A 24,649-nucleotide genomic window follows, 5' to 3' on the forward strand; every position below is an offset into this window, starting at 1 on the left:
CAGACTAGATGCTTGTATTGGTCTCTCATCATGAACACCAATAGTTGACTTGCAACTATCATACACACCAGAGTGAGCAGATCTCCTATATGCACCTGCAGTAGCTGAAGATATAGCAGAGGCATCAGATGTAGTAGGTGCAGCTGATATAGATGCAGCTAATATAGATGTTGATGAAGCTAGATGATCAACTGAAGCTGGATGAACTTGAGCTAATGTTGATGAAGCTAGATGATCAACTGAAGCTGAAGCTTTATCAGGCCCCTTCAAGCTGAAAGGTGGGAGACCAACTAAAAGCTTGGATTGAAGAAAAAGAAAACGAGACACAGGAAGAGATTTGGTAAAAATATATGACACTTGATCAGAAGAAGACACATGACGAATAAGAAGTTGCTTAGCTGATATAGATGTTGATGAAGCTAGATGATCAACTGAAGATGGATAAAATTGAGCTGATGTTGATGAAGCTAGATGATCAACTGAAGATGGATAAAATTGAGCTGATGTTGATGAAGCTAGATGATCAACTGAAGATGGATAAAATTGAGCTGATGTTGATGAAGCTAGATGATCAACTGAAGCTGAAGCTTTATCAAAGGTTCCTAACCCTAGCAAGGTAGGGAACTACCGTCCTAAATAATAAAACTTGTGTGGAGCTAGTGAGACTTGTGGGTTGAGTGATGTTGAGCATATAAATATTTTTTTTTCTAATGTTTGTTATACAAATTGGCAAGCTGATACATATTATGAGGAAATTTTTTGTTTGGTGGGTTGAGATGAATGTGAGCATATATTTTCTTGAGTGTTTTATGTGTGATTTGAGAGTGTGGATTGAGTGGCTAAGGACTATACTGTGTTTGTTCTCAACGTATTTTGTTCTTTCCTTTTGGTCCTAACTGATGGTTGTTATACTACTTAAAATGGGTCTCTCATGTGTTTAACACCCCCATAGCTCTCGTTATGTGGTGGTTGAACATATGTAATCCTATGTTTGAGTTGGTGTATCTGCTGCTTGGGTTTGCTGAAACTGGACAGTGGTTGGTTCTAGTATACCTACTGCTATTATTGGGGTTCTATGCCCCTTTAGCTGAGCTATACTGTAGGGCATGATGCAACTGTGCTATGGTCTAAAATCTGGGACTATTATAGTCAGCTATTTGTTACTGCTGTACACATTGCTACTGTTTGATTGGTTGGATCTGCAAATCCTGATGGAGCCATGTAGTTGGTTGATGCTGCCGTAGTTGGTGTATCTGGTTGCTATTGGCTACTACTGTTACTATTGGTATTACTGCCTTTTCTATTGGAAAATTTTGATACAGCTAGAATGTTGTTTATTTTTGTCTTGTACAGTTGGCTATTTGTTGGAGTTTTCGGATGCTCCTCCTAAAGCAAAGGCAGATAGGTGTCTTAGATACAAGTATTGTAGTTCAATATCTGGCTTCATTGTGCAGCCAGTATTATTTCACATCTGATTAACTATTTTCCCTTGAATCAAAGGCTTAATCCAAAATCTCTAAAGAGCATTGTACGTAAAATTCTCTCTTCTCAAACACAACAATATATTATTTGATTAAATATTTGTCCTTAAAACTTCTGACACCCCCTTCATGAAGTTCTCTTTTGACATAATTGAGATCCTACATCTATATCTTAAACTTCCACCTCACCACAAATCTCCAGCAGGACAAATACATCAAGGCATGAATTCATTTTTCATGCAACTTGTCCAAGGGTTCAAATATGAGGAATAGGAGCTCAATTATGCGCTAAATTGATGGTCCTTAGTCAACATAAATTTTTACCAAAAAAAAAAGTAAAATCACAATTGAAAACCATGAATGCTGTAGGCATGCACAAAGGATAAAGAATTTTTTTGCTTTCTTTGTTCATTTGACCAGGGTAGCTTTCATTGTGAACTCTAAATGAAATGAAAGCTAAACACCTAGGGAAGCAACTTTTTATGTCCAATCTCTAAAATGAAAATGTAATGCAGCCAATCCAAACACTATAATTAAACCAAATTACACTGTCCAAGGTTATTCATAAACTACCTTGGGACAGCCTAAAGATCCATCAATAAGGGAGAAGGGAAAAAAACAGAGAGAGAAAGAAACCACAAAAGGTGTCAACAGATTACTAAATCTGAAAACCAGATTCTGTCAAACCTCCAGCACTAAGTACCTGATTCTCCCAGTGCACTACTACACCCATTGCCTCTTGATAAGCAGATGAAAGATTAGAATTTTCCTCAAAAACCCTGTCTATCTCTGAAGATTGGGAATCAATCTATAAACAAGATTAAGCAGCAAACTGAAAACTTCAAGTCCAGGTTATTGAATGAATTGAAATAGTAGGAAAGGATGTTACCTTCTTTAGCAGTTTCTGTCTGCTGCTCTCCAATCTCTCAACCACCACTGCCATATCATGCAATTGCTTCTCAAGTTTCTCCTTGTCTTCCTGCAAAACAATATAAATGAATTAGTAGGATAATGAAATTGCGGAGACAGACACCTTTGTGCCTAGAGGGGAGTGAATAGGCCAAACTCTTAAAACAAATTACCAATTAAAAATTACCAGGTGGATTATTAACAGTTATTCAATCTCAAGATAGATCAAAAGTCTTCCACACAGTAACACACTAAATAAATCAAGATGATAGACATCATGACTTATGTGAAAAACCATTGAGAGCAACTGAACAACAATCAGTTCAGGTAAAAATCACGAGCACCCTACTGATCAAAATACATTTGATCAAATGTATAATACAAAAATTCAAGTAAATGAATTACAATGCAAGTTCCATCCTTGAGCATAAGAGTAATGCTACAATGACCATATTTATATACCACAATGGGTTGATCATCTCATTTGTGACAATTGTATTGGTTGAATTAGTAATGTAAATATGGTTATTTTATCATTGTAAAAATAACTTTTAGTCTATTACCAATGTAATGATATCACATCACATGATTAAAATGTGATATATAAATATGGTTATTTTATCATTACTCTATGCATAAACTTAATCAATTGGGGTTCTTCTTCAATATATAAATATATATTTATTTTTTTTGCAGCGTGTATTGTATGAGCACAGCTTCCTAGCACATTTCCTAGATCATGAAAACAATGATGGGAAGACTCCGAGAGATCTATTTAAAGAAAATCACTCAAACCTAAAAGACCAATCTGAGAAAGCACTCAAAGATATGAACAATAGTCTAATGGTGGTTTCTGCCCTCATTGGCACCGTCAGCTACACAGCACTTTTTACTATCCCTGGAGCTTTCGATGGAGAAACTGGTCTTCCAGTTCTTAAAAATAAACATGGACATGAGCTTAACGTCTTCAATGCGTACATTACTTTGACTCTGATTTGTTCTCTATTCGCTTTGATAATGATGCTTTCAATTCAATTGTCGCGGTTTCGTAGCAGTGATTTCTACATGGCTTTGCCATTTAGATTTCTTTCTGCTATGCTTACCCATTTCATTCATGATTGCTACAATCATATAAATCAAGATACATGAGTTAATGAAATGTAACAACTGTATTTCTAACAGGTTTCCATTCAATAAGCTGTCTTGCTTGACATATCTAATCGACTTATTTTCCAAATTTATTCCATATGCACTTGCATCTGTCAGAAATTTCCTCTAACTCTCAATAGATATTATGTAAGACCATTGACAACTTCATACAAGTTATATTGTTGTACAGGCACAGATAAAATTTTATATTATTTTTTCTTAGGAAGAGAGAGACTAAAAAGAAAAATAGTTAAACTTTTTTTTTGGAAAAAAAGAAGAAATTTATTTTAGGTCATAATCATTTATGATTGCATCAAACGTAGACCATTGAATATTAGCTTTTGAGCCTTTTCGAAAGAATTCCTCGTGATTTTTATTTTTGCTTGGCCTGTATAAGACTTTTGTTTGTAGTCCCATTCATGGGATTTGTCTCTACTTCAATATAGTTAGTATTCTTTCCAGGTGTCTTGGCTCAAGCAACAGAAATAACAATGAATCTAATTGGAAATGAAAAGGGATCCAACAAACCACTGTACCTGGTTGACCATAAGAGGAAGATCACGGTAACTATGAATCCACTGAGTAAACATGTGATTCACAATGGTTTCACTAGTAGGTCTAACCTGCCAGAACCTCAAGAATTGCAACAATCAAAGCCAAAACTCAGGTCAAAGTTTTTCATGAACTTGAACCAGCATGTAAATCAATTCAAGCTATTAGCTTAAATCATGGAAGACAAAAATAGAAAAAGTAAACAGTTACTAGTTGTTGAGTGATGAATGTACCACAAGTTTTTCTTCAAGTTCCTTTCCTCCTCCAATAGTCACAACAGCCAATTCTGGACTGAAACCCTCAACATGGCTAGCTTCTTTCTCTATGAATGAGTATGGTATAAACTGCAGCCAAGATTAGAATGCACATTAAACAACTGAAAATAAAACTTTAAACAACATGAAAAAAAGAAAAAGGTATTTACTTAAACTAAACCAATGAATTGCACTGGTACATTGACTACTTTCCAAGTATTACTATCAGAGTTGCAATTTCATTATAGGAGATCCTGGAGCCAAATACCGAGGGTAGCAAGTCTACTGTCAAACTTCTGTAAAAAATTGCTAGCTTCTTGGCCTTAGGATAATAAGCAATAAATTTGACAATATACCAACCAGCCAATCATATTATATGCAAGCAGTGAAATTAAAAGCCTTTAACAACAGTGAAATTAAACTGGACAAGCATATTAATGAATACTGATAAAATGTCAACCTAATTTTAATTAAATTAATTTTAAAACTTAGCAAATTACAGTTACAGTTGCAGTAAGATCATTTTTACTTAGAAAAAAAAAAAAAAAGAAAAAAAAAGAGGCTTTAGAGTGGTAGGTTTCAAGATCATCAGCCCTTTTTATTTCCTAATTGAATATGTTCAAGCCTTTACATTCAGCTAATATCTAATTCTAGCATCAAATGCTAAACAAATTGACAAACAGCCTCAATAATGCTGAAGCAGAGGACCATCAACCCAGCAACCTTTAATTCAAACCCTCATTCATATCAATTAATAAAGGTGAACCATCAATACCTCTGCCAGCTAACTATTATCGTGTATAACCAATAAGCGGAATGCTCTAGGACTAGTGATCATCACATTCAATTTAAGAGATTGAAAGTAAACCAAACAAATTAAGAGAACCCCAAATGTGAAAGTACCTCAGAAATCCAGAGAATGAAGCAGAAGGTGTTCGCGAAGAGGAGCGCCGGTTCAGAAACATGGGATCCAATGGATTTAGGAGGGAGGGAGGGAGAGAGAGAGAGAGGGAAAGAGAAGGTCAGAGGCTAATTCATCAAACCTCGTCGCAGGCACCCAGATTTCACAGCTGCCTCCTCTCCTCGTCGCAGACCCCGTCAGTCCGCCGTCAACCTCCGTTCGCCATTGCCCTCTGATTTTGCTCAACCTTCACCGCTCTCTGTTTGACGGGTTAGGGCTCAAGACAATGAGAGAGTGGAAAAGGGGGTAAACAGCGTTGATTGGTATTTCCTTTGTATGCATCAGAGAAATAATAAATAAATAAAATTAAACATAATATGTATCAGAGAAATAATAAATAAATAAAATTAAACATAAAATAAATAAAATTAAACATAATATGTATCAGAGAAATAATAAATAAATAAAATTAAACATAAAATAAAATTAGGTGGTAAATATTCCCCTCAAAATTTTTTGATCACAGTTATTTAGAAGTTGTGATTAAAAAAATTACATATAATCACACTTATTTAGAAGGTGAGATTAAAATATATATATATATATATAATCGCACTTAATTAAAAAGTATCATAAAAAATAAATATTATCACACTTAATCAAATTAAGTGTGATTAAAATATCAATCTAATTTTTTTTATCACACTTCTAATAAAAGTGAGATATTTTCATTTTGTTAAAGTGTAATCTTTAACTGTTTTTGTCGTAGTGATTCCTCATTAATAATTTTTTAATTGTCGAAAAAAAAAATTCTCACCAAAACTTTCAAAATTTTTGGTGAGGAAACTTATTTTTTTTCTCACCTAAAAGTAAGTATTTATTGACGGAAATAAATTTCGTCACCTATTATTTTTCTTTTTTTATTATACGTGACAGTATTTATAATTCCTCATGGATTATTCTTATTTAGTGACGAAATTTGTTTTCTTCACTAATTTTCGTCACCATACCAAAACAGAGAATAAGAGAAAGTGACACCAGAAAAAGAGCAAAGAGAAACCATGTACCAAATCATTGAGCGAAGAAGATGTGACGGTTAACGGCAAGGCTACTATTGGCGGTGACGATCGGCAAGACTAATAGAGGCAACAATAGCAATCGGCGTAGTGGAGGAGCAAGAGGTAAGAAAAATTAATACCCTATTTTGAGTGAGAGAGAGAGAGAGAGAGATGATAAACAGAAAAAGGGTAAAAAAAATTAATACCCTTTTTTTTTTATTGTTGCTCAATATATCAAAAAATTTTCACCAAAATTGGTGACAATATTATTTCCTCACCAAAGATATCAGAAATATTAAAATGTTTTGGTGACGAAAATATATTCATCACAAATAATTTTATAATTAGTGACAAATTTTTTTGTCACCAAAAGTCTCAAAATTTTGGCGTCACCCAAAAAAAATAGCGGGAAAATTTTTAGTGACGAAACTAAATTTTTCGTCACTTAAAATGAAGTATTTATTGACGAAAATAAATTTTGTCACCTATCATTTTTATTTTTTTATTATATGTGACAAAATTTATAAATTCCTCACGAATTATTTTCATTTAGTAACGAATTTTATTTTCTTCACTAGTTTTCGTCACCATAGGTTACTTTTGTTGTAGTGGAGGGTCGAGGCGACGGTATCGGCGACGGTTCTGAGGGCGGTGGCGATGCTGAGGATGGTTCCAAGGAGGGGAGTGGAGATGCTGAGGAGGGCTCCAGTTCAGATTCAGATAGTGGTGCTGATGGCGATAGCTCCGAGTCTATTCCTAAGAAGAGGACGAAGAGCGCCTCTTGATCCTGAGATCGGCGGCACTGATTTAGATGCTTTTTGCTTTGTTTTCTTTTTGCTAGTTGTTTTAGCACATTGTACAGCCTTAGGTAGTTTTATTTTCTTTTAAACTTGTACTCTCTATAAAAAGAAACCATGATTGGAATGAAAACGACTTTTTGTTTAAGAAGTGTTGCATTTTATATTCTGAGCATTCATCGCATCGCACCATTTTACATGAAAACAGGATCAATGGAAATTGAAGATTGTATTGGCAATTGCTTAATCAGGTAGTGAACCAACCAACACATAACAAACAGAGTAAAACAACTCAATGAACAAAACAACGACTCAACAGTCAAAACAAATATGACTCGATAAACAAAAGCAACAACTCGATAAGCAAAACAACAACTCGATAAGCAATTTGACAAAATTCTTAAAGAGAAACCAAGGAGATGCACCAAGAGTGAAGAAAACACAGGTTCTTAGCACTTTCAACACATGGATGGCCCAGAGGGAAAAATGGGAGGCCACCGGCCATACAAAGATACTGCTGGCCATCAAAAATGGTTGTCGGCCACTAGTACTGGCCGGTCAGCTACAAAAGTGGCCGGTCGGCCACCATTACTGGCCGGTCGGCCACCAATGTAAGGAACCTCCAGATTGTTGCCACCTGTTTTCCACTCAGCACCTTATCTTCTACAAAAACTCCAGCTTCGTGGTTTCTTAATTTTAGTTCTATTTTCACTTCAAATGGGGCCATTCTTTGCCGAAAAACTCTCAACTTAGATTGTGAATTTAGATGGCTCAGAAAAGCTGAATTTCTGGGGTTTCGGGATAAATACACTATTCCCGCTGAGTCATACTCCACTGTGTTTTCCATTCCTCCATGCCGCAGCTAGATGTTGGAACCCGGTTACACATGTTTTCAGCTTTGGGGGACAAGAGATATGCCCTAGAATCGAAGAATTCCATTCTTTGATGGAATCTCGGTGATGTGAGGAAATCTTGCCCCAATCTTGTTTTGGTCACATCCAAGCTTTAGGACGAATGCGTGGGCTCACTTTACATGATGCTCAATCTTTAGTTCACAACGGGGAGCTAGACATTCCAAACCTCATTCACCGATTTTCTGATGCCGGCAACCGTGGTGATCGTCTTCAGCAAAGTTTTCAGCATCATGCCCTCTGTTTGTGCATGTTGGCCCATTTCCTGCTTGCCCCTAGCTTCGGAGGGTCTAGCATTCACTTGATCGAAGTTGCCCAAGGCTTGAAGGAGGGCAAGAGTTGCATTAGCTTGGCACTAGCCGAGACTTTGATGGGCTTAGATGTTTTCCATCGCCGGGAGACGACTAGGTTCACTGGAAGTTCACTACTCTTGCAGGTAATGTTTCCCAGCCTTCTCACATGTGTTTCTCACATCATTCGGCCCTCAGGCTCTGTTTTTCTCTCAAAACCCTTTCTTACTTTTTCTTTCCACGTACACCTCTCTATTCTTTAACCTCTCTTATTTTTCATCCCTCCCTAAGTTTGGCTCATGGACAGGTTGAAAGTAGTGGACTATTGTCCTGCATATTCAGCGCGCGGCTATTTCTTTTGCCAACGGCTAGTTGATTTCCTGAACAAGGGATGACGGTGCCAATGGATGTGCAATAGGTCTGCTGTTGAAATTGCTTGGCGTTGTCCCTGGTTTGATCTACCTGAGATGAGCTACAGCATGTTCTGGCAGCCTGGCATTCAGTTGATTGGCTTGACACACTGTGTCTTCTATTTTCCATTCCGGTATCAGTTTGTTCACGACTGGACTTGCCCAGAAGAGGAGGTGGAGTACGCAACTTCATTTCCGATCTGAGGCTCATAGCTAGCTCGGTATTCCACTGCATAGAGGACAAGAGAACTTTTGGCTCCCGCTCCCACTTTCAGTTGCGCCCTTTCTAGCGAATGCATAGCTTGGCTTGAAGATGAGGCACAAACCGAGCCTACTTTAGCATCTGAAGCTTCCACAAGCTCTGGAAGGGGGCGCAGGAACACCTGACTCAACTGTGCCCCAAGTTTATTGCTTTAATCTATACTTTCAAGTTTTCCTTTTGAATGTATTAAACAGCAACTTCGTTTTGTGTCAAGAGTTGGAGAACTCTGTATTCAAATCAATGAAATTGAAGGTTGTGGGTATTGAAAATTTTCCTTTTCGTCCTAAAATGGTCTAAGTTGTGAAAATATTAATTTGAACAAAATCAACTTTTATTAAAACTTTTCAAAACCATTTTCGGTAAGGATCACCACTGGACACACCCGAGATTTATCGCTGAGATGTACAACCCTGAATCCAATAACTGAAAAGTTACTCCTTGTCTGAATAACACTGCACTGTACTGTAACTAGCACTCATAGCAAAGAACCTAACCAAACTCTTGGATGCAGAGAAGACAAAGATGGCCAGAACAATCACATGGATACAGTTGATTTGGAAGTGTTTATGGCTGGACTTCAGAATGAAGTTGCCTACGTATCCCGAAGATGGGAATCAAGCCTTACGTAGTTTAGTTCGGGTTCACTCGGGTTTTAACACTCTCCTTTTGCGCTCTAACTTTTGCCAAGGTCGCCCTTTCTGGGTTTTCAACCTTGCGAGCTTAGTTTTTCTTATTTCAAATTTTTTGTACTCTAACTTTTGCCTAGGTCGCCCTTTCGGGTTTTCGCCCTAGCGAGCCACTCAAGGGTAGTATTTCTTCAACTTGTCCATATTGATAGGTTGGGAGAATTTGAGGCCATCTAAGTCCATAGGAATGACAGCTCCACCTGACCAAATAGATTTGATGATGTAAGGACCAGTCCAATTGGGTATGAACTTGTCCCTAGGGTCATGGATGGGAGCTCGGTTGTCTTTGAGCACCAAATCCCATTCTTTTAGATTCTTGGACTTAACTTTCTTGTTGAAAGCCCTAGCAATCCTTCGTTGATAACCTTGGATGTGGTACAGTGCTTTCAACCTTCTTTCGTCGAACAACATAAGTTCCTCAAACCTACATTGTTGCCAATCTGCTTCCGTTATTTGGTACTCAGCCATAACCCCCAGCGATGTAACCTCAATTTCGATCTGCAGAACAGCTGTGAGAACCCGAATACAAAAATTAAGTAAATAATTAAATAATAATATTACAATCTCAAATATTTTGGTGGTGAATTCTAAGGTGCAAATTAAATATTATTGAAGGATCTTTTAATTAATTTTAAACTTAAAATAAATTTGTGGTGAAAGCATTTAATTTAGAGGCAAGATTTATTTATTTATTTATTTTTTAAAATATTGAGGGCAAGTTAGTAAGTATATTTTATTATAATAATAGTTATATTTTATTTAATTAATGTGTTAGAAAATAAAGTAATATAAAGATAATATTTTAGGGCCTTTTTGTGTAGATACATATGTAACCCTAGGTTGCCTCATACTATTCATAACAGCAGCAGGAGCCACCACGGGAGAGAGAAAGAAAGGTTGAGAGAAAAGAAGAAGAGAAAAGAAGGGTTGCAAACAAGGAGAAATTTTTGGGTGTGGTGGGTCTTTATCTTTCTTCTTCCTTTTGGTTTTGTTTTTATCCTTATTCCATTATTATTTTATTCATTCATGGAGGTTGTAGGTTTATATATTTTGTGTATATATATATACTGTTAAGAAATTTGAGGAGTTAAATTCATGTATAAAAAATGTGTATTACTCTTAGTTAAAAAATTCTGCGCATAATCACGAACTTTAAAAATCAAGAAACCATATCAAATGGATGAATTTTGAACTGAAATTTTTACAGTAGATCAGTTACATATTGAATTTCATATCTGAATTTTTTCAAAATTTTTGGGAGTCAAAATCCATATAAATTGAGGTATTCAAATCTGTCCAGGAAACCAGTCCGAAATAGTAAATTCGGGAGTGTTGTTCTCGTTGGGTATAAATCCAAAAATTATCAAATTAGTGTCAGTAGAACCGGTTACGAGTCTACTTTCGTACGTTCTTGGACTTGCATTGATTGCTCTTGTATATTAAGAGAACCATCAATTTCTTTAAAGTGCTGCAGAAAACAACCTGTTTGGATATAATAAATTGTAGATAATTATTTTGATAAGCAAATCGAGTGAAACCAATTGGGTTTGAAACTTAGGATATATTAGGTCGTATCTGGAGGTTATTGGAATTTTTCGAATAGCGTGGAGTAGGTTTTGTAATTTTCAAAGTTAGCGAATAGGTTGGGAAGACTTGTTTGAAATTTCGTTTTATCTTAAAGTCACAATTAATTAAGTTTTGACCGGAACCCATGTCTTGGGTGATTTTAGACCTTGAAGAACATGAATTTAGATAATACTTAGGAGTAACGGTGAGTTGGGTTGAGCCGTGTTAGTGCGATTTAGTTTGAGGTTACTTAGTTTATTATTCCTTTTAATGTGTTTGAATTAGTGGTGATGTGTAGTTTTAATACCTTGTTCAGGGCACTAGTTGAACTTTCATACTCTATTCGAGGATTATATTATTTCGTTTCTAGTTGAGCAATTTCATGCTACATATTTTTATAAATGTTCCCTTACCCTGAATTGTTGGAAAATTAAATTGTTGTTTCATGATTAAACTGTTTTCATAAATTATTATATTATCAATTGAATCAAATTATTTATGAAACATGTGTGAACTTGGCATACTGTAAACTATTTGTTTTGGTCTCATGTTTATAATGATGAACTACCATGTTTTGTAAAACTGATGTGTATTGATTATTGGGACCATGTGTGTATTTAGTCCAAGGAAATTATTCCACTGTGTGTGGTGACTTTGGCCACTAGGGAACAGATCCGGGTTGGGCCGTGATGACTCTAGTGCTCAACGATTGTAAGGAAAAGACCTTTTAAAAACAGCTAGGTGACCTTTAATCGGATCGTCTTTGATAAAAGGCTCAGGTGCCACCCTGAGGATGACTCTTAGTTCGGTATTGGATCCAACGGGGCTTATAGCCTTGAGAACTGTGTGGCATATTATTTGTTTTAATTGGTACCCAGAAAATTATTGGCGTTCATGTGATAATCTGTTTTAAGTGAAAAATGTCGTTTATCATGTTCTTGCGAGAAATGAGTATTTTAAGTGTTGAATTGTGGAACCTTCTTTTTGAAACATATTGTATTTACCAAACTGTACGGCAATCTAGTTTCTGTGATATATATCTTATTTTGGAATTGAACCCTGTTTTCAAAACTGTATTTACTATTCATGTTGCTACTCACTGTGCTATCAGCTGACTTAGTTGTTTACCATTTCCAGGTGTTAGAAGGACTTAGAGTGGACTCATGGCATAACAGGGACTCAATTGCATGGACCTCTAGGGCATTTATTTAATTTTTTTACGTTGCTTTGTCGAGTTTTGTGCATACATTGTGGTTGGGTTTTATTTAGAATTATTTTATTTTGTGGGCGGTTTATGTCCCATTTAGTATATATATATATATATTTTTAGGAAGTTGGTTATGACTTGTTTTTCACTTGTGGTATGTCACTGCATTGAATGTTGATTTATTTATTTCTAGGTTATCATCACATTTACTCTTTATGGCTTTGGGTTCATGTTTAGGCTTACGTGTGCCTTGGGCTAAGTCCCTGTGTGCCACGGCCGGTCATGCCCGGATTTGGGGTGTGACAACAGCCTCCATCCCATAAACCAGAGAATATAGAGTTGCCCTAATAGAAGTTCGAATTGATGTTCTGTAGCCCCAAAGAGCAAATGGCAGCTAATCTGGCCAGTCCCTGTAGGTTTCCACCATCTTCTGCAAAATGTGCTTGATGTTCTTGTTGGCGGCCTCAACTACTCCGTTGGTTTGTGGCCTATATGTGGATGAATTATGAAAAGCCACGTTGTATTTCTCTAACAAGTCGATCACTTCTTTCTTGAAGTGGGAACTATTGTCCGAAATGATCTCGTTCGGGACCCCATACCGACAGATAAAGTTATTCTTGATGAACTTGGCTACATGCGACGCTTTCAGCACTGCATAAGATTGGGCCTCAACCCACTTTGTAAAGTAGTCTATCGCCACCAGGATGTACTCATGCCTGTTTGACCCCTTCAGAGTAACTGTCGCAATAACATCAATTCCCCAAACTAAAAATGACCATGGTAAAGTCATGTTGTACAGCTTCAACGGCGGGATGTTCATGTGATTTGCATGGATTTGGCATTTGTGGCATCGCCGAACAAAACCAATACAATCCTCCTCTATGGTTGACCAGTAATAACCCTGTCTGAGGATCTTCCAAGGTAGCATCACTCCGCTTATGTGCGATCCGCACTCTTCTCCGTGGATGGCCTCTATCAGGCGCTTCGACTTTTCTTCATCAACACACAATTTATGCATTCCCAGATGGCCCCGTTTGTACAATTTACGCCCGTAGATGATAAACTGAGCAACCATTCTCCGTATCGCCCTCTTATCTTTGGCATTTGTCCCTGGTGGATAAGCCTCATTTTTCAAGAAGTTCCAAACGTTAAAGTACCAGGGGTTCTGATCTTGTACTTCATCTATCGTGGCGGTCAGCTCGTAGGCTGGCACATACCTCTATTCAATAATGATTGGACGCATCCGGACTCCCAAAGGGATGTCTATCATGGAAGATGGAGTTGATAAAGCGTCAGCGAACCTGTTGCTCTCTCTTAATAGATCCGTGAAGGTTAACTTCTCAAACCTGGGAATTAAAATGTCCAGGGTTTGGTGATGGATTTTTATCTTTCTTCTTTAACCTTCCAGTCTCCTTTCGCTTGAGACACAACCAGGTTCGAGTCTCCAATAACGTCCAACCTTTTTGCCCCTAGTTCCAGGGTAGCTTCTAGGCCAGCGATACATGCCTCATACTCTGCTTCATTGTTAGATACCTTGAACCGGAGTTTGAAAGCTAAGTGTAGGCGCGCCCGCGTGGGCCTCATGCTACAGTTCGGACTCGGTTTGTGTCACGGTTCTTAATCTGAACCAAAGAGTCCAAATCTGGCAAATCATTTTGAGAAACAGATTTTGAAAAAGTAGTGCCAAACATGGACTGCTTTGCCAGATACAGAGTCGCCACCTAAATATTTTTTATGGGGGAATTTAGGAAACCCTGACTCGGTGCCGAAGGCCACATGTCCGTCATCACCGGAGTTGTCTCGGCTCGGGAGCTTGGGTACGATCGGGGAAGGTCAGCTATGAGCACCCCCTTTCGCCCGGTCCGAAGACTGGCCTTTACTAACCGTGATATCCGATTTTGAAAACATTACGTGTTCTTATTCCAATTATTAGCCTAGAATTACTATGTTATGCGCGCAGCAAACAAGTGTAGACTAGATTGCCTAATTTGGAAAGAAACATTACATATCCGTTTGTTTTGAAAATATTTTGAAATTTGCTACTCGCAAGTAGGCTAAAACACGGATTTCAATGAGTTTTTCCAACTCAAACAATCCAACCTTCACCCACAGGCGTTCAACAATTTAATCTCACATAAGCATTTAGCCGCATGGCAAGCATACTGCCATGTTAACATTCACACGCATGCGAGATGCTAAAGCGAAAATACTTACATCGTACTCCGTGCCAAAACAAAGAACTTGTTAGCAAACATGCATGATCCAAGTTCATGTTAAGTGCCTAATGCATCGCATACAAAATGTTGCTAGAATAGGCTCGGCTATCCTAAACATGGCATGTGAAAATGCACAACTATCACATATTCAGTTTAGAATTTGAAGTACAAATGCAGTTAGCGTGATGTACCGAGCCTAATGCGTGTAATACAAATGCATGAATGCACGCATGCATAGCATAAGGTATGCTAAATTAAACGTGCCCTAATCTACCATCATAAGCAGGTAAATAAAAGGGAAGAAAGAAGTGGGGATTGGAGGACATACACACCATCCACGCACACTTATTACAGATTTGTCCTCACTCGGAGGGACCGAATAAATATTACAAATTAATTAACTAATGAATTAAATAAATTAGTTAAAACAGAAAAAAATGCCTCGGGAAACGCGCCGCCATGCATAGGCTGCCTCTGTTTTCCTTCTTTCACTCCTCTGGAGGCTGTCAAAACCTCAGGACTGCTCCCTTGGACAGAGAGGATCACCACCGGCTGAATGAAATTGCCACCGGCAGTGTGGTATGGCCATCGGCACAAAATTGAAGCTGTCGGCAGTGAAATTGTTGCTGGTCGGCACCTTACACTGCCGGTCGGCAGAATGTTCCTGCAGAATCTGCAAATGACAGTAACAGAGGGCAAGGCAAAGCATGGCAGCACAATTCAAGGCATGTATGCACCAACCATGTCCCTTATCATTGTAATGACTCAAAGGGGCATGTGCCTCGATTCTCGGACCACCAATCACGCATTTCTGTGCATGATGGCCCGAAGAACCAAGTATGCAACTTTGATTTCAAATGCATGCAAACCAATCAAACAAACAAGGCCCAATTCCTATCACCAAGTCAAGGAACAAGGCATGCATGCAAGATGCAATGCAACCTAAGCATACAAGCTAGGGATGCAACATGGCATGGCAACTAGCTTATGCAAGCACACAAGCAAACATGAGGCAATGCAAATGGGTGGCAAGATGGACTTATACATGAATTAGGCAGCTCTAAATAGGCCTAAAACAGTGGCCATAATGCCTAAACATGAGGGACCAAATACATACACACATGCACATAATTGAGGGCTAACATTTAAGCACAAATTGAACATTCTTCAAACACATTTGAAAGGAGGAATCATGGACTAATTAGCATGCATTATAAACTCTAAAATCATGCTATAAGATGGTGCCAAACCAAGCAATGAAATTAAGCCAAACATGCAACAAATAGTCCAAGTGTTCAAGGCAAACCAATGGAGCATTGGACTACACTAAGCAAGACCAAACATGGCATGAGCTCATTGACCAAAAACAGAGTTTTGGGACATTAATACAAGGCCCAAGGACCACTTAAATGGTATCTAAATGACTCCAAAACAAAGGCATGCATAAACACCAAAATATGGAGCATTGCTACACAAGCTTCCAAAGCATTAAAGAGGCATGCAAGGCAATCAAACAAGCATGGAAATGGGACTGAAATGGCATGTAGGGTGGTCCCAAATCACCAAAACAATGCAAAGATGCCATGCTATACATGCACATACTCAAGGCCAACAAGCCCAAATGCAAAGGAGCTATATCAAGCATGCTAAAATCAATCCAAACACTTATGGACAGACCTAAAACATGGCAAAACAAGCACATAATCTTCACAAGACTAAGCCCAAAACATGCTAGAAACAAAGGCACACAACCTAAGACATGTTAAGGCATAACAAGGCATTACATGGCAACTATGCTAAGCATGCATGGAGTTCCAAAACCAACTTAAAATCATGTTATATTATGGATATATAAGCATGAAAAACAACCTAAACATGCTCAACACACACTCAAGCATAGGCTCCCTTAAGAGGTCAAAACATGCCCTTTTCAAGGACAACAAGGAGAGGGGGTGGCCCTCTCCTTCTTGGGACTTCAAAGCATCATCTTCACCACTGAAATCCCTCAAGATTTTAGTGGTGAAGAGACCTCAACACCAAAATCCCGGAGCTAGCACAAAATGGCACAAAATGAGGCCTTTCAAGGCCTAAGAGGGGTCAACAACCCTCAAACAACAAAACACTCTTAATAAACAACAAAGAGGGTCTAAAAACAGAACTGTTTTATGTTATACAATAAGCACAAAAATAGCTCTAAGATAGGTATAAAATCAATGCAAAAATGGGGGAAAATGGGACTAGATTCTCACCCTTGATGATCCCTTTACAAATGGTGCTCCAATGGCCTCCTTTAGCTTGAATCCAACACCAAAACTTCAAAACAAACCCTTTAGAACCTCAGCTCCAAGAGGAAGGTGAAACACTAGGTGTTTGTGTGCAATAGTAAGACACAAAGCACCTAGTGAACAAAAGAGAGGGAAAGAGAGATAGAGTGTGTATCTAACCCTAACCCTAGAAAAACCAGAGCTTGGTCTGTGTTTTCCTCCCCCTAAAATGTCTAAAATCTCCAACCCTTGCAACAAGAGAGAGAGCCCCTCTATATAGAAGCTTTTTGTCTTGTAAAGCTTACAAGACAAGCTTCATAAGAGGGAGATCCCTCCATACACGTGTATGGAGGGATGCAAAAGCAAGACAGCTGTCTAAAAATATCTGCAAAAGCAGATGAACAGCAATCGGCCGGCCAAAAATGCCATCTTGGCCAAAAGGAGTGCCGGCCAGCACTAAAAAGTGCTGACCGGCAACAAACAGTGCCGGCCGGCAATATAAATTGCCGGTGGCAGCAAACTCCAGCCGGTGGCCTCTAGCCACTGCCGGTGGTGGGTGGGGATGGTCAACAACCCCTACCCTGCCTCTCAAAGGCAAGATGCAAGTGTTCAGTGTGAAACCAAACACTAAACGGTCAAGTTCGGAGGTCCTGAGGCAAGGCGCGCGAGCCGAGACCTCCGGGAACTCCAAACGAACACAAACATGGATAATCACCGAGTGTTCAAACGGTGACATCCAAGTCTTGAGGATGGTCAAAAATGGGGTGTCTACACTAAGGGTATGTGGGAATTGTCGGGCGCTATCTCCAACTCACCTATCCCATACCTGTACTGGTTAGACATTCCGTCAAAGTACATAGTCCAAATCTCTTCTTTGACCTACAGAATGGCCTTATCTGGGAACAGATACTCTACTACTTTATCTCCCTCCACTGGGTGATCGGCTAGGAACTCCGCTACCTCTCTCCCTTTTACAAACTTGCAAGTCATGTACTTCAAATCAAATTCGGAGTGAAGAAGCAACCAATGGGCTAGCCTACCCGTTGTTGACCCGCCCGAACTTCCTCCATGCGTCCCCCTTTTCGGAAAGGGCGCGAATTTGGGTTCATAGCTACTACAGTTCGGTCTCCTGTCACGGTTCTGTATCTAGTCTCACAGAGTGCAATGTAAGACTGATAAATCACCAAAGAGTCCAAATCCGGCAAATTATTTTTTGAAAAATCGATTTTAATCAAGAAGTGCCAAACATGGACTGCTTTGGAAAATTTCAGAGTCGCCACCTAAATATTTTATTTTTGGGAAATTTAGGAAACCCTGACTCGTGCCTAAGGCCACGTGTTCGTCATCACCAAAGTTGCCTCAGCTCGGGAACTTGGGTACGAGGGGGAAAGGTCATGAAATGAGCACCCCCGCTCACCCGATCAAAGGTTCGACCTCTACTAATCATAATATGTTGTTGTATAGACACATGTGTTCTTATTCCAGTTATTTAGCTAGCTTACTATGTGAAGTACACAACATACAAATATAGACTAGATCACGAGAATTAGAACAAAACAACTCATGTTTGTTTTCGAAAATGGTTTGAATTTGCCACCCTCAAGTGGGCTTAGAAATGCGGATTTGCCACCAAACAAGGTGGGCTTAAAACATGATGATTTGCCACTCTAAGTGGGCTTAAAACTCACATTTTGATGAATTGTTCCAATTCAAGTAATGAAACCTTCATCCACAGGCATTCATGTAGTTTAGAATTTAAGCAAATAGCCACATGGCAAGCATGCTAAACAAGACAATCACTTACACACATATAAGGATGCTAAAGCATAAACAGTTACAGTGTACTCCGAGCCAAAACAAAAAACTAGTTAGAAATAAATGCATGATCCTAGTTATGTTATGATGCCTAATGCAACACATGCAATAATGCAACTAAGTAGGCTCAGCTATCTAAGATGGCATATGAATGCAACTTGATAACATGTATTCAAATAGGTATTGAAATACAATGTAGTTTGAATGATGCGCCGAGCCCGGTGCATGCAAGACAAATGAATGATGCAAACATGCAAGCATAAGATATGCTAATTGAAAATGACCCTAAACTAACCATCGAAAGAGGTTAAATAAAAGGGAGAAAGAAATGAGGTTGGAAGACATGCTCACACGCACACACCCTTATTACAACAATATGTCCTCTCAACCGAGGGTCCGAATAAATAAGCTAACTAGCTACGCTAAGCTACTTATTACAAACCAACTAATTAACTAACTATTTTAGCTAATTAATTACAAACCAATTTGGATAACTAGCTATGCTAAGCCAATTAGAATGTTACAACATGAACTAAGCTAAATTAATTACAGCACATGTAATTAACTACAACTAGCTAACAAAGCGATAAATGGCCTCATGGGCGAGGGAGATATGCATGCTCGGTTGCGTCCTCCTAGAAATCCACCGCCTTGCCTCAAGATGCCTCTGTTTGCACACTTTTGGATTTTTGAAAATTTTGCCAACCTTCAGATTGCTTCTATTTGATCCTAAGAATATGCTGATGAACTAATTGGCTAGAAGTGATCGCCATCGGCCAGTATTGATGGCCTGTCGACTAGCTTGGGTGGCCGGTTGGCTAGGGCATGTGGCCGGTTGGCCACTGATTCCTGCAATTTCTCCTTTTGCTGCAACAGAGCACAAACAGAGGCATGGCAGTGTATTTGCAAGGAAAGGTGTGTACTACACTTGGCTCTCAAGCCACCAACCAAGCACTTTCAATGCATGGTGGCCAAAGAACCAAGCTTGTACAAGCTTGATGAATGCACACATAAGACTCGAAAGGCCTCCACCCTATCATGCACAATCAAGGGAGACGACGACTAAGAAATGTGACACATTTTGTCACTTTGAGTATGAAACGTCCCTCATTTCATGTGTTTGGATTAACGTCCGATCCAAATACATGCAATGCAACACAAATGCTTATCTTAGTCATGTTTTACTTGTCACTTTTGTTTACTCATTTTACATTATCGATTAGTCCTTTAATCGATTAAGTCCAAGGTGATAGTCTTCTAAAGAGAAAGAAGTGTCAACCAAGGGATGATTTAAGGCAAGAGAGAGGTCATGCCTTTGGTTAGTAGAAACCCTCAAAAGAGGATTAAAATCATTAAGCATAAACTCTATCTCAAGCTTAAAGGATCCCAAACTTGAAACAACTCTCAAAAGCGATTGAAAGTGAGACAAATGAATATGTGACAGAGATTATGATGCTGAAATTTCATGCAAAATAATACTACAACATGCAACCAATTCAAACAACTCATGTTTAAAGGCCTAAAACAATGAGCTAGTGAAGGAATTAACCCTACAACCATACAAAGCAATGCTCAAATGACCTTAACCACTCAAAACAGACCTAAGGCAGCTTAAAACAGTAGCAAAACATGCCAGACTTGAAGCATAGATGGCAAGAAAAACATGCTCATGTGTTGGCTCACAAATAAGGCACAAAGCACAACTCTCAAAAGCAATGAAAGAGTGGAATATGTGAGAGTGTAACAGTGATATATGCTCTGAAATCACATATTAAATGATGCCATATCATGCAAACATCATAAGCAAAGCATGCTAGAGGCCATAAAACTCAAAGCTAGTTAAGGCATTTGCACTATAGCTATACAAAACAAAGCTCATATGACCAAGAAGGCTCAAAACAGTCCTAAAACAGCCCAAATGGAGTTCTAAAACATGCTTGAAATAAGCTAAGAATGCTTAGACTTAGAGGCCAAAGCAATAGCACATGTTAGGCAATTTAGCACAATTGTACTACAAGCAGTCAAAGCAAAGCACAAGTGATCAAACCGACTCAAAAAAGAGCTTAAACATGCCAAAATAGTAGCTAAAACATGCTAGAGTTAAGCTAACACATGCTAGAATGATAGGCTAAAACATCAAACATGCTAGGCTAGTAAGCAAAATTACACTACAAGTGTAAGAAGCAAATGAGGGGTACTCTAACTAGCCAAAAATAGAGTTATAACATGTTAAAATAATGCCAAAAACATGCTTGAACAAAGCCAACACAAGCCATAAAAATATGCTATTTTGTAAATCTAACTAGGCATGGCATGGAGAGACAAGGAGGGGAAACCACCCCCTCCTATTTTGGACCTCAAAACAAGCTTTCTACGACTAAAATTCCTCTGGAGTTCAGTGGTTTTAAGGCCAAAAAAGATGGACTCAAAAGCCTTTAAAAGAAGGCTCTAAAGGCTTTACAAGCCAAAGAGCAAATAGAGGTAACCTCCTAGCTCAAAATAAGCTCAAATAACCATTTCTTGGACTAAAAATTAGAGATTTTTGTAGTTCAATACCCCCCCCCCCCGAAAAAAAAAATAGCCCCAAAGTAGTTGAAAACTATGGCAAAGCGAGTACGAAAAACAAAGCTTAAAGAGAGAGCGTTATACCTCTTGAAGCACAACACAATTTAGCCACTTTTCTGAGCTTAAACCACGCTTTCAACAGTCCAAAATAGGTTCCAAGGGACCTCAGCCCAATGATATGCAACTGTGATGAAGGATGTCTAGGTAAACTAGTTATGTATCTCTACTTCTATGCACAAAAGGGCAAGAGAGAGAGAGAGGATTTTCCTCACAAATTTTCTTGAGAGAGAGGCTCCAAAAATTTCTAACCTTTCAAAATGTTCTAACCCTCCAAAACAAGAGATATGGCTTCTATATATAGCAAAAACAAGAGCTTGGGTCGAAATATCTGAATTGGGATAGCTGGAGCTTGTGTGGAATAGCTGGAGGGAAAAGATCTTCACAAAATCTGAGTTTGGGTCATTAGTGACCGACCGGCCACTTGTGGTGGCCGACCTTACACATCTGTGGCCGATAGCAAATTCTGCTCTCCAGGTCCAACTTCAAAAGGGCATAACTCCTTCATATGGACTCCTCTTCAGGTCAATCTTGTGTCCAAATTGAAGCCCCAGAAGTACGATTTCCAATGGTGTTAGCCTTGCATCAAAATTCCAACTGTGCTAAGAGATATCCCTCTTTTAGTGAAGATTGCTCAGTTTCGGTCCAATCGGATTGATGTCCAACTTCAACCAACCATATCTCCCTCATCCGGACTCGGCTTGAGGAGATTCTTGAATGAAAAATGAAGCCCCGGAAGTCTTCTTTCCAAGGTGAAGGCCTCACAACTTAAGTCCAAGTGTACAAAAGGATAGACCTAATTTAGTGAGGGCTGCTTGACTATCTCTTAATGGTTCATGCCCAACTTCTTCCTCAAGTAGGCATCTTCTCTCTCCTCTTCTTTTCTTCAACTCCGAACCTCTAAACAAGATGTTTTAAAGATTTTTTCAATGAGCTCACCTCTCTTTCATTCATCTCCACTTTGTCCTTGCTCGATTTACTGAAAAGCGCAACATTTTAACAAAATGCAAGCCTCAGAACATCGTAGGAACTTCTTTCAAAAATATTTTGAAAGAGAGGGTTTTAAGGTCTCAAAATCTTTTGGTCAAAATGGTTTTGGTCTAAAAAGGGGTGTGAAGTTGGGATTTGATGCTCTCTTAGCCAAAGAAATCAAACCTTTGCACTGCACATCTTTCATCACCAAGTAAACCATTAGTAGCGCCCAAGTCTCAAGGACGGTCAAAAATAGGGTGTCTACACCCGCAAGTGCTGGTTTCTTGAAGAGATATTTGATGGGATCTAATCTCGAAACCAGTATTACAGAGTGAGCTAACAGGTAGTGCCTCAACTTCCTGGTAGCCCATACCAACGCCAAACAAGCCTTCTCGACCGGAGTGTAACGGGTCTCATATTCTAGCATTTTCTTGCTTAGGTAATAGATAGCCTTCTCCACTTTATCCTCAGATTCCTGCATAAGCATGCGGCCCATTGCCGTGTCAGTTACTGACAGATACAATATCAACGTTTTCCCCGGCTCTGGCGGTGACAACATGGGTGGGTTCTGTAGATACTGCTTGATCAGCTCAAAAGCAACCTGCCATCGGTCGTCTTATTGGAATTTCTTTCCTTTCTTCAGGAGACCAAATAGTGGTTCACAAGTCAAGGTTAATTTTGCAATAAACCATCTTATGAATTATACTTTACCTAGAAAGCCTCGCACCTCCTTTTCAGTCCTCGATGGTGGCATTTCTAAGATGGCCTTAATCTTGGAAGGATTGACCTCAATGCCCCTTTGTGTAACCAAGAACCCCAGTATTTTCCCTACTATAACACCAAAAGTACATTTTTGAGGATTCAGTCGCAACCGATACTCTCTGACCCGTTGGAAAAAAATTTTCAAGGCGGTGTGGTGGCCCTCTCTTCCCTTGGACTTGACAATCATGTCACCCGTATACACCTCCACCTCTTTGTGGATCATATCATGCAAGATCGTGGTTGCAGTCCGTTGATAAGTAGCCCCAGCATTCTTCAGACCAAATGGCATCACCCTGTAGCAGTAGGTTTCCCATGGCGTAGTGAAGGCAGTCTTCTCCCTATCCTCGGGGGCCATTAAGATCTGGTTGTACCCAGAAAACCCATCCATAAAGGAAAACAGCACATGCCCTGCGGTGAAGTCCACCAATTTGTCGATGTGCAGTAGTGGAAAGTCATCCTTCGGACTGGCTTTGTTCATATCCTTGAAATCCACACACACTCGAATTCTGCCATCTTTCTTCGGCATCGGAACAATGTTGGCCAACCAAGTAGGATACTCAGTTACTAACAGGAACCCTGCATCTATCTGCCTGGTGACCTCTTCCCTGATTTTCAGAGCCCAGTTCGGGTGTATTCTTCGAAGCTTCTGCTTGACGGGTCGGGCCTCAGGGTCAGGAGGGATCCGGTACTGTACAATCTCAGGATCAATTCCAGGCATGTCTTCGTAGGACCACGCGAAAACATCTTTGAAATCGTTTAATAAAATGACTAAGTGCTCGCGTTCCTCCGAAGACAATGTGAACCCGATCTGGACCAGACCGGATCCTTCTCAATACCAACATTAATTAAAGTGATTTCATCAACCAAAGGTTTTACAAAACTCTCCTCCTCTCGATCAATCAAATGCTTCAAAATCAGAGGAATTTCTTCCTCGTCGTTTTTATCAAAGTTTTGAAATTCCTGATTAATGCAATAAACGAGTGGCACAAAAAAGTACTCTGAAACAGCAATGGTACTATTCTCATTCACAACTTCCAGTTCGTCCAATTCCTCGGTTACAACCGACTCAAAAGAAAAGGAAAAAGACGACTTGGACAAAACAATGACATCCAGGTTATCAACCCCAGGAATACCAGACTCTAACTTAGAAGAACTAGAATCTGATTTCGACTCCACAGACTCTGTGGAATCAGATTCCGATTCACTACCTGACTCAAAACTGTTGGACAGAAAGCCTTCCTCGTACTGCCAAACGAGGGAGGGTGCGATAGATACATCCAGAATGCCAGAAGAAGGCCCTCAACCGTTTGATCTCCAATCATGGAAACAAAGAAATCATCTCCCGAGCACTTCGGTGTGATCTGAGGATCCGAAAGGAGACAAGCCAGTGCTACTCCAATCTCAAAATCTATGCCATCAAACTCATCCTCTTTGCACTGTTCAGCCTCAGTTGATAGGTCAGTCTGCTCTTCTACAACTTCATTCCCTTGCAACTGTAGGTCGAAAAAGATCTCGAAGCCGGGTAAACGCCGCTTCTCAGAATTCAACCATGGCTCAGGAAAGCC

At 39.2% G+C, this 24,649-nt stretch overlaps 1 protein-coding gene across 1 annotated transcript; it reads left to right on the forward strand.

Annotated features, from left to right (window-relative positions):
* The first annotated feature begins 2,834 nt into the window (after positions 1–2,834).
* On the forward strand, positions 2,835–3,539 carry LOC145797824 (uncharacterized). Its single transcript, XM_082885251.1, has 2 exons — positions 2,835–2,900; positions 3,087–3,539. Exons 1-2 carry the CDS (start codon positions 2,835–2,837, stop codon positions 3,537–3,539), a joined length of 519 nt encoding a protein of 172 aa, XP_082741377.1.
* The last annotated feature ends 21,110 nt before the right edge of the window (positions 3,540–24,649 follow it).

The sequence above is a fragment of the Camellia sinensis genome, chromosome 8 (assembly GCF_055761805.1).
Source record: "Camellia sinensis isolate YWXY chromosome 8, ASM5576180v1, whole genome shotgun sequence".
NCBI classification, from domain to species: domain Eukaryota; kingdom Viridiplantae; phylum Streptophyta; class Magnoliopsida; order Ericales; family Theaceae; genus Camellia; species Camellia sinensis.

Excerpts from the sequence above, each read along its gene's own strand:
- LOC145797824 (XM_082885251.1), top strand. The coding sequence starts at position 2,835 with ATGACCATATTTATATACCACAATGGGTTGATCATCTCATTTGTGACA. Across the intron at positions 2,901-3,086 it reads CAATTGTATTGGTTGAATTA|CGTGTATTGTATGAGCACAG; the intron begins GTAATGTAAATA and ends TTTTTTTTGCAG.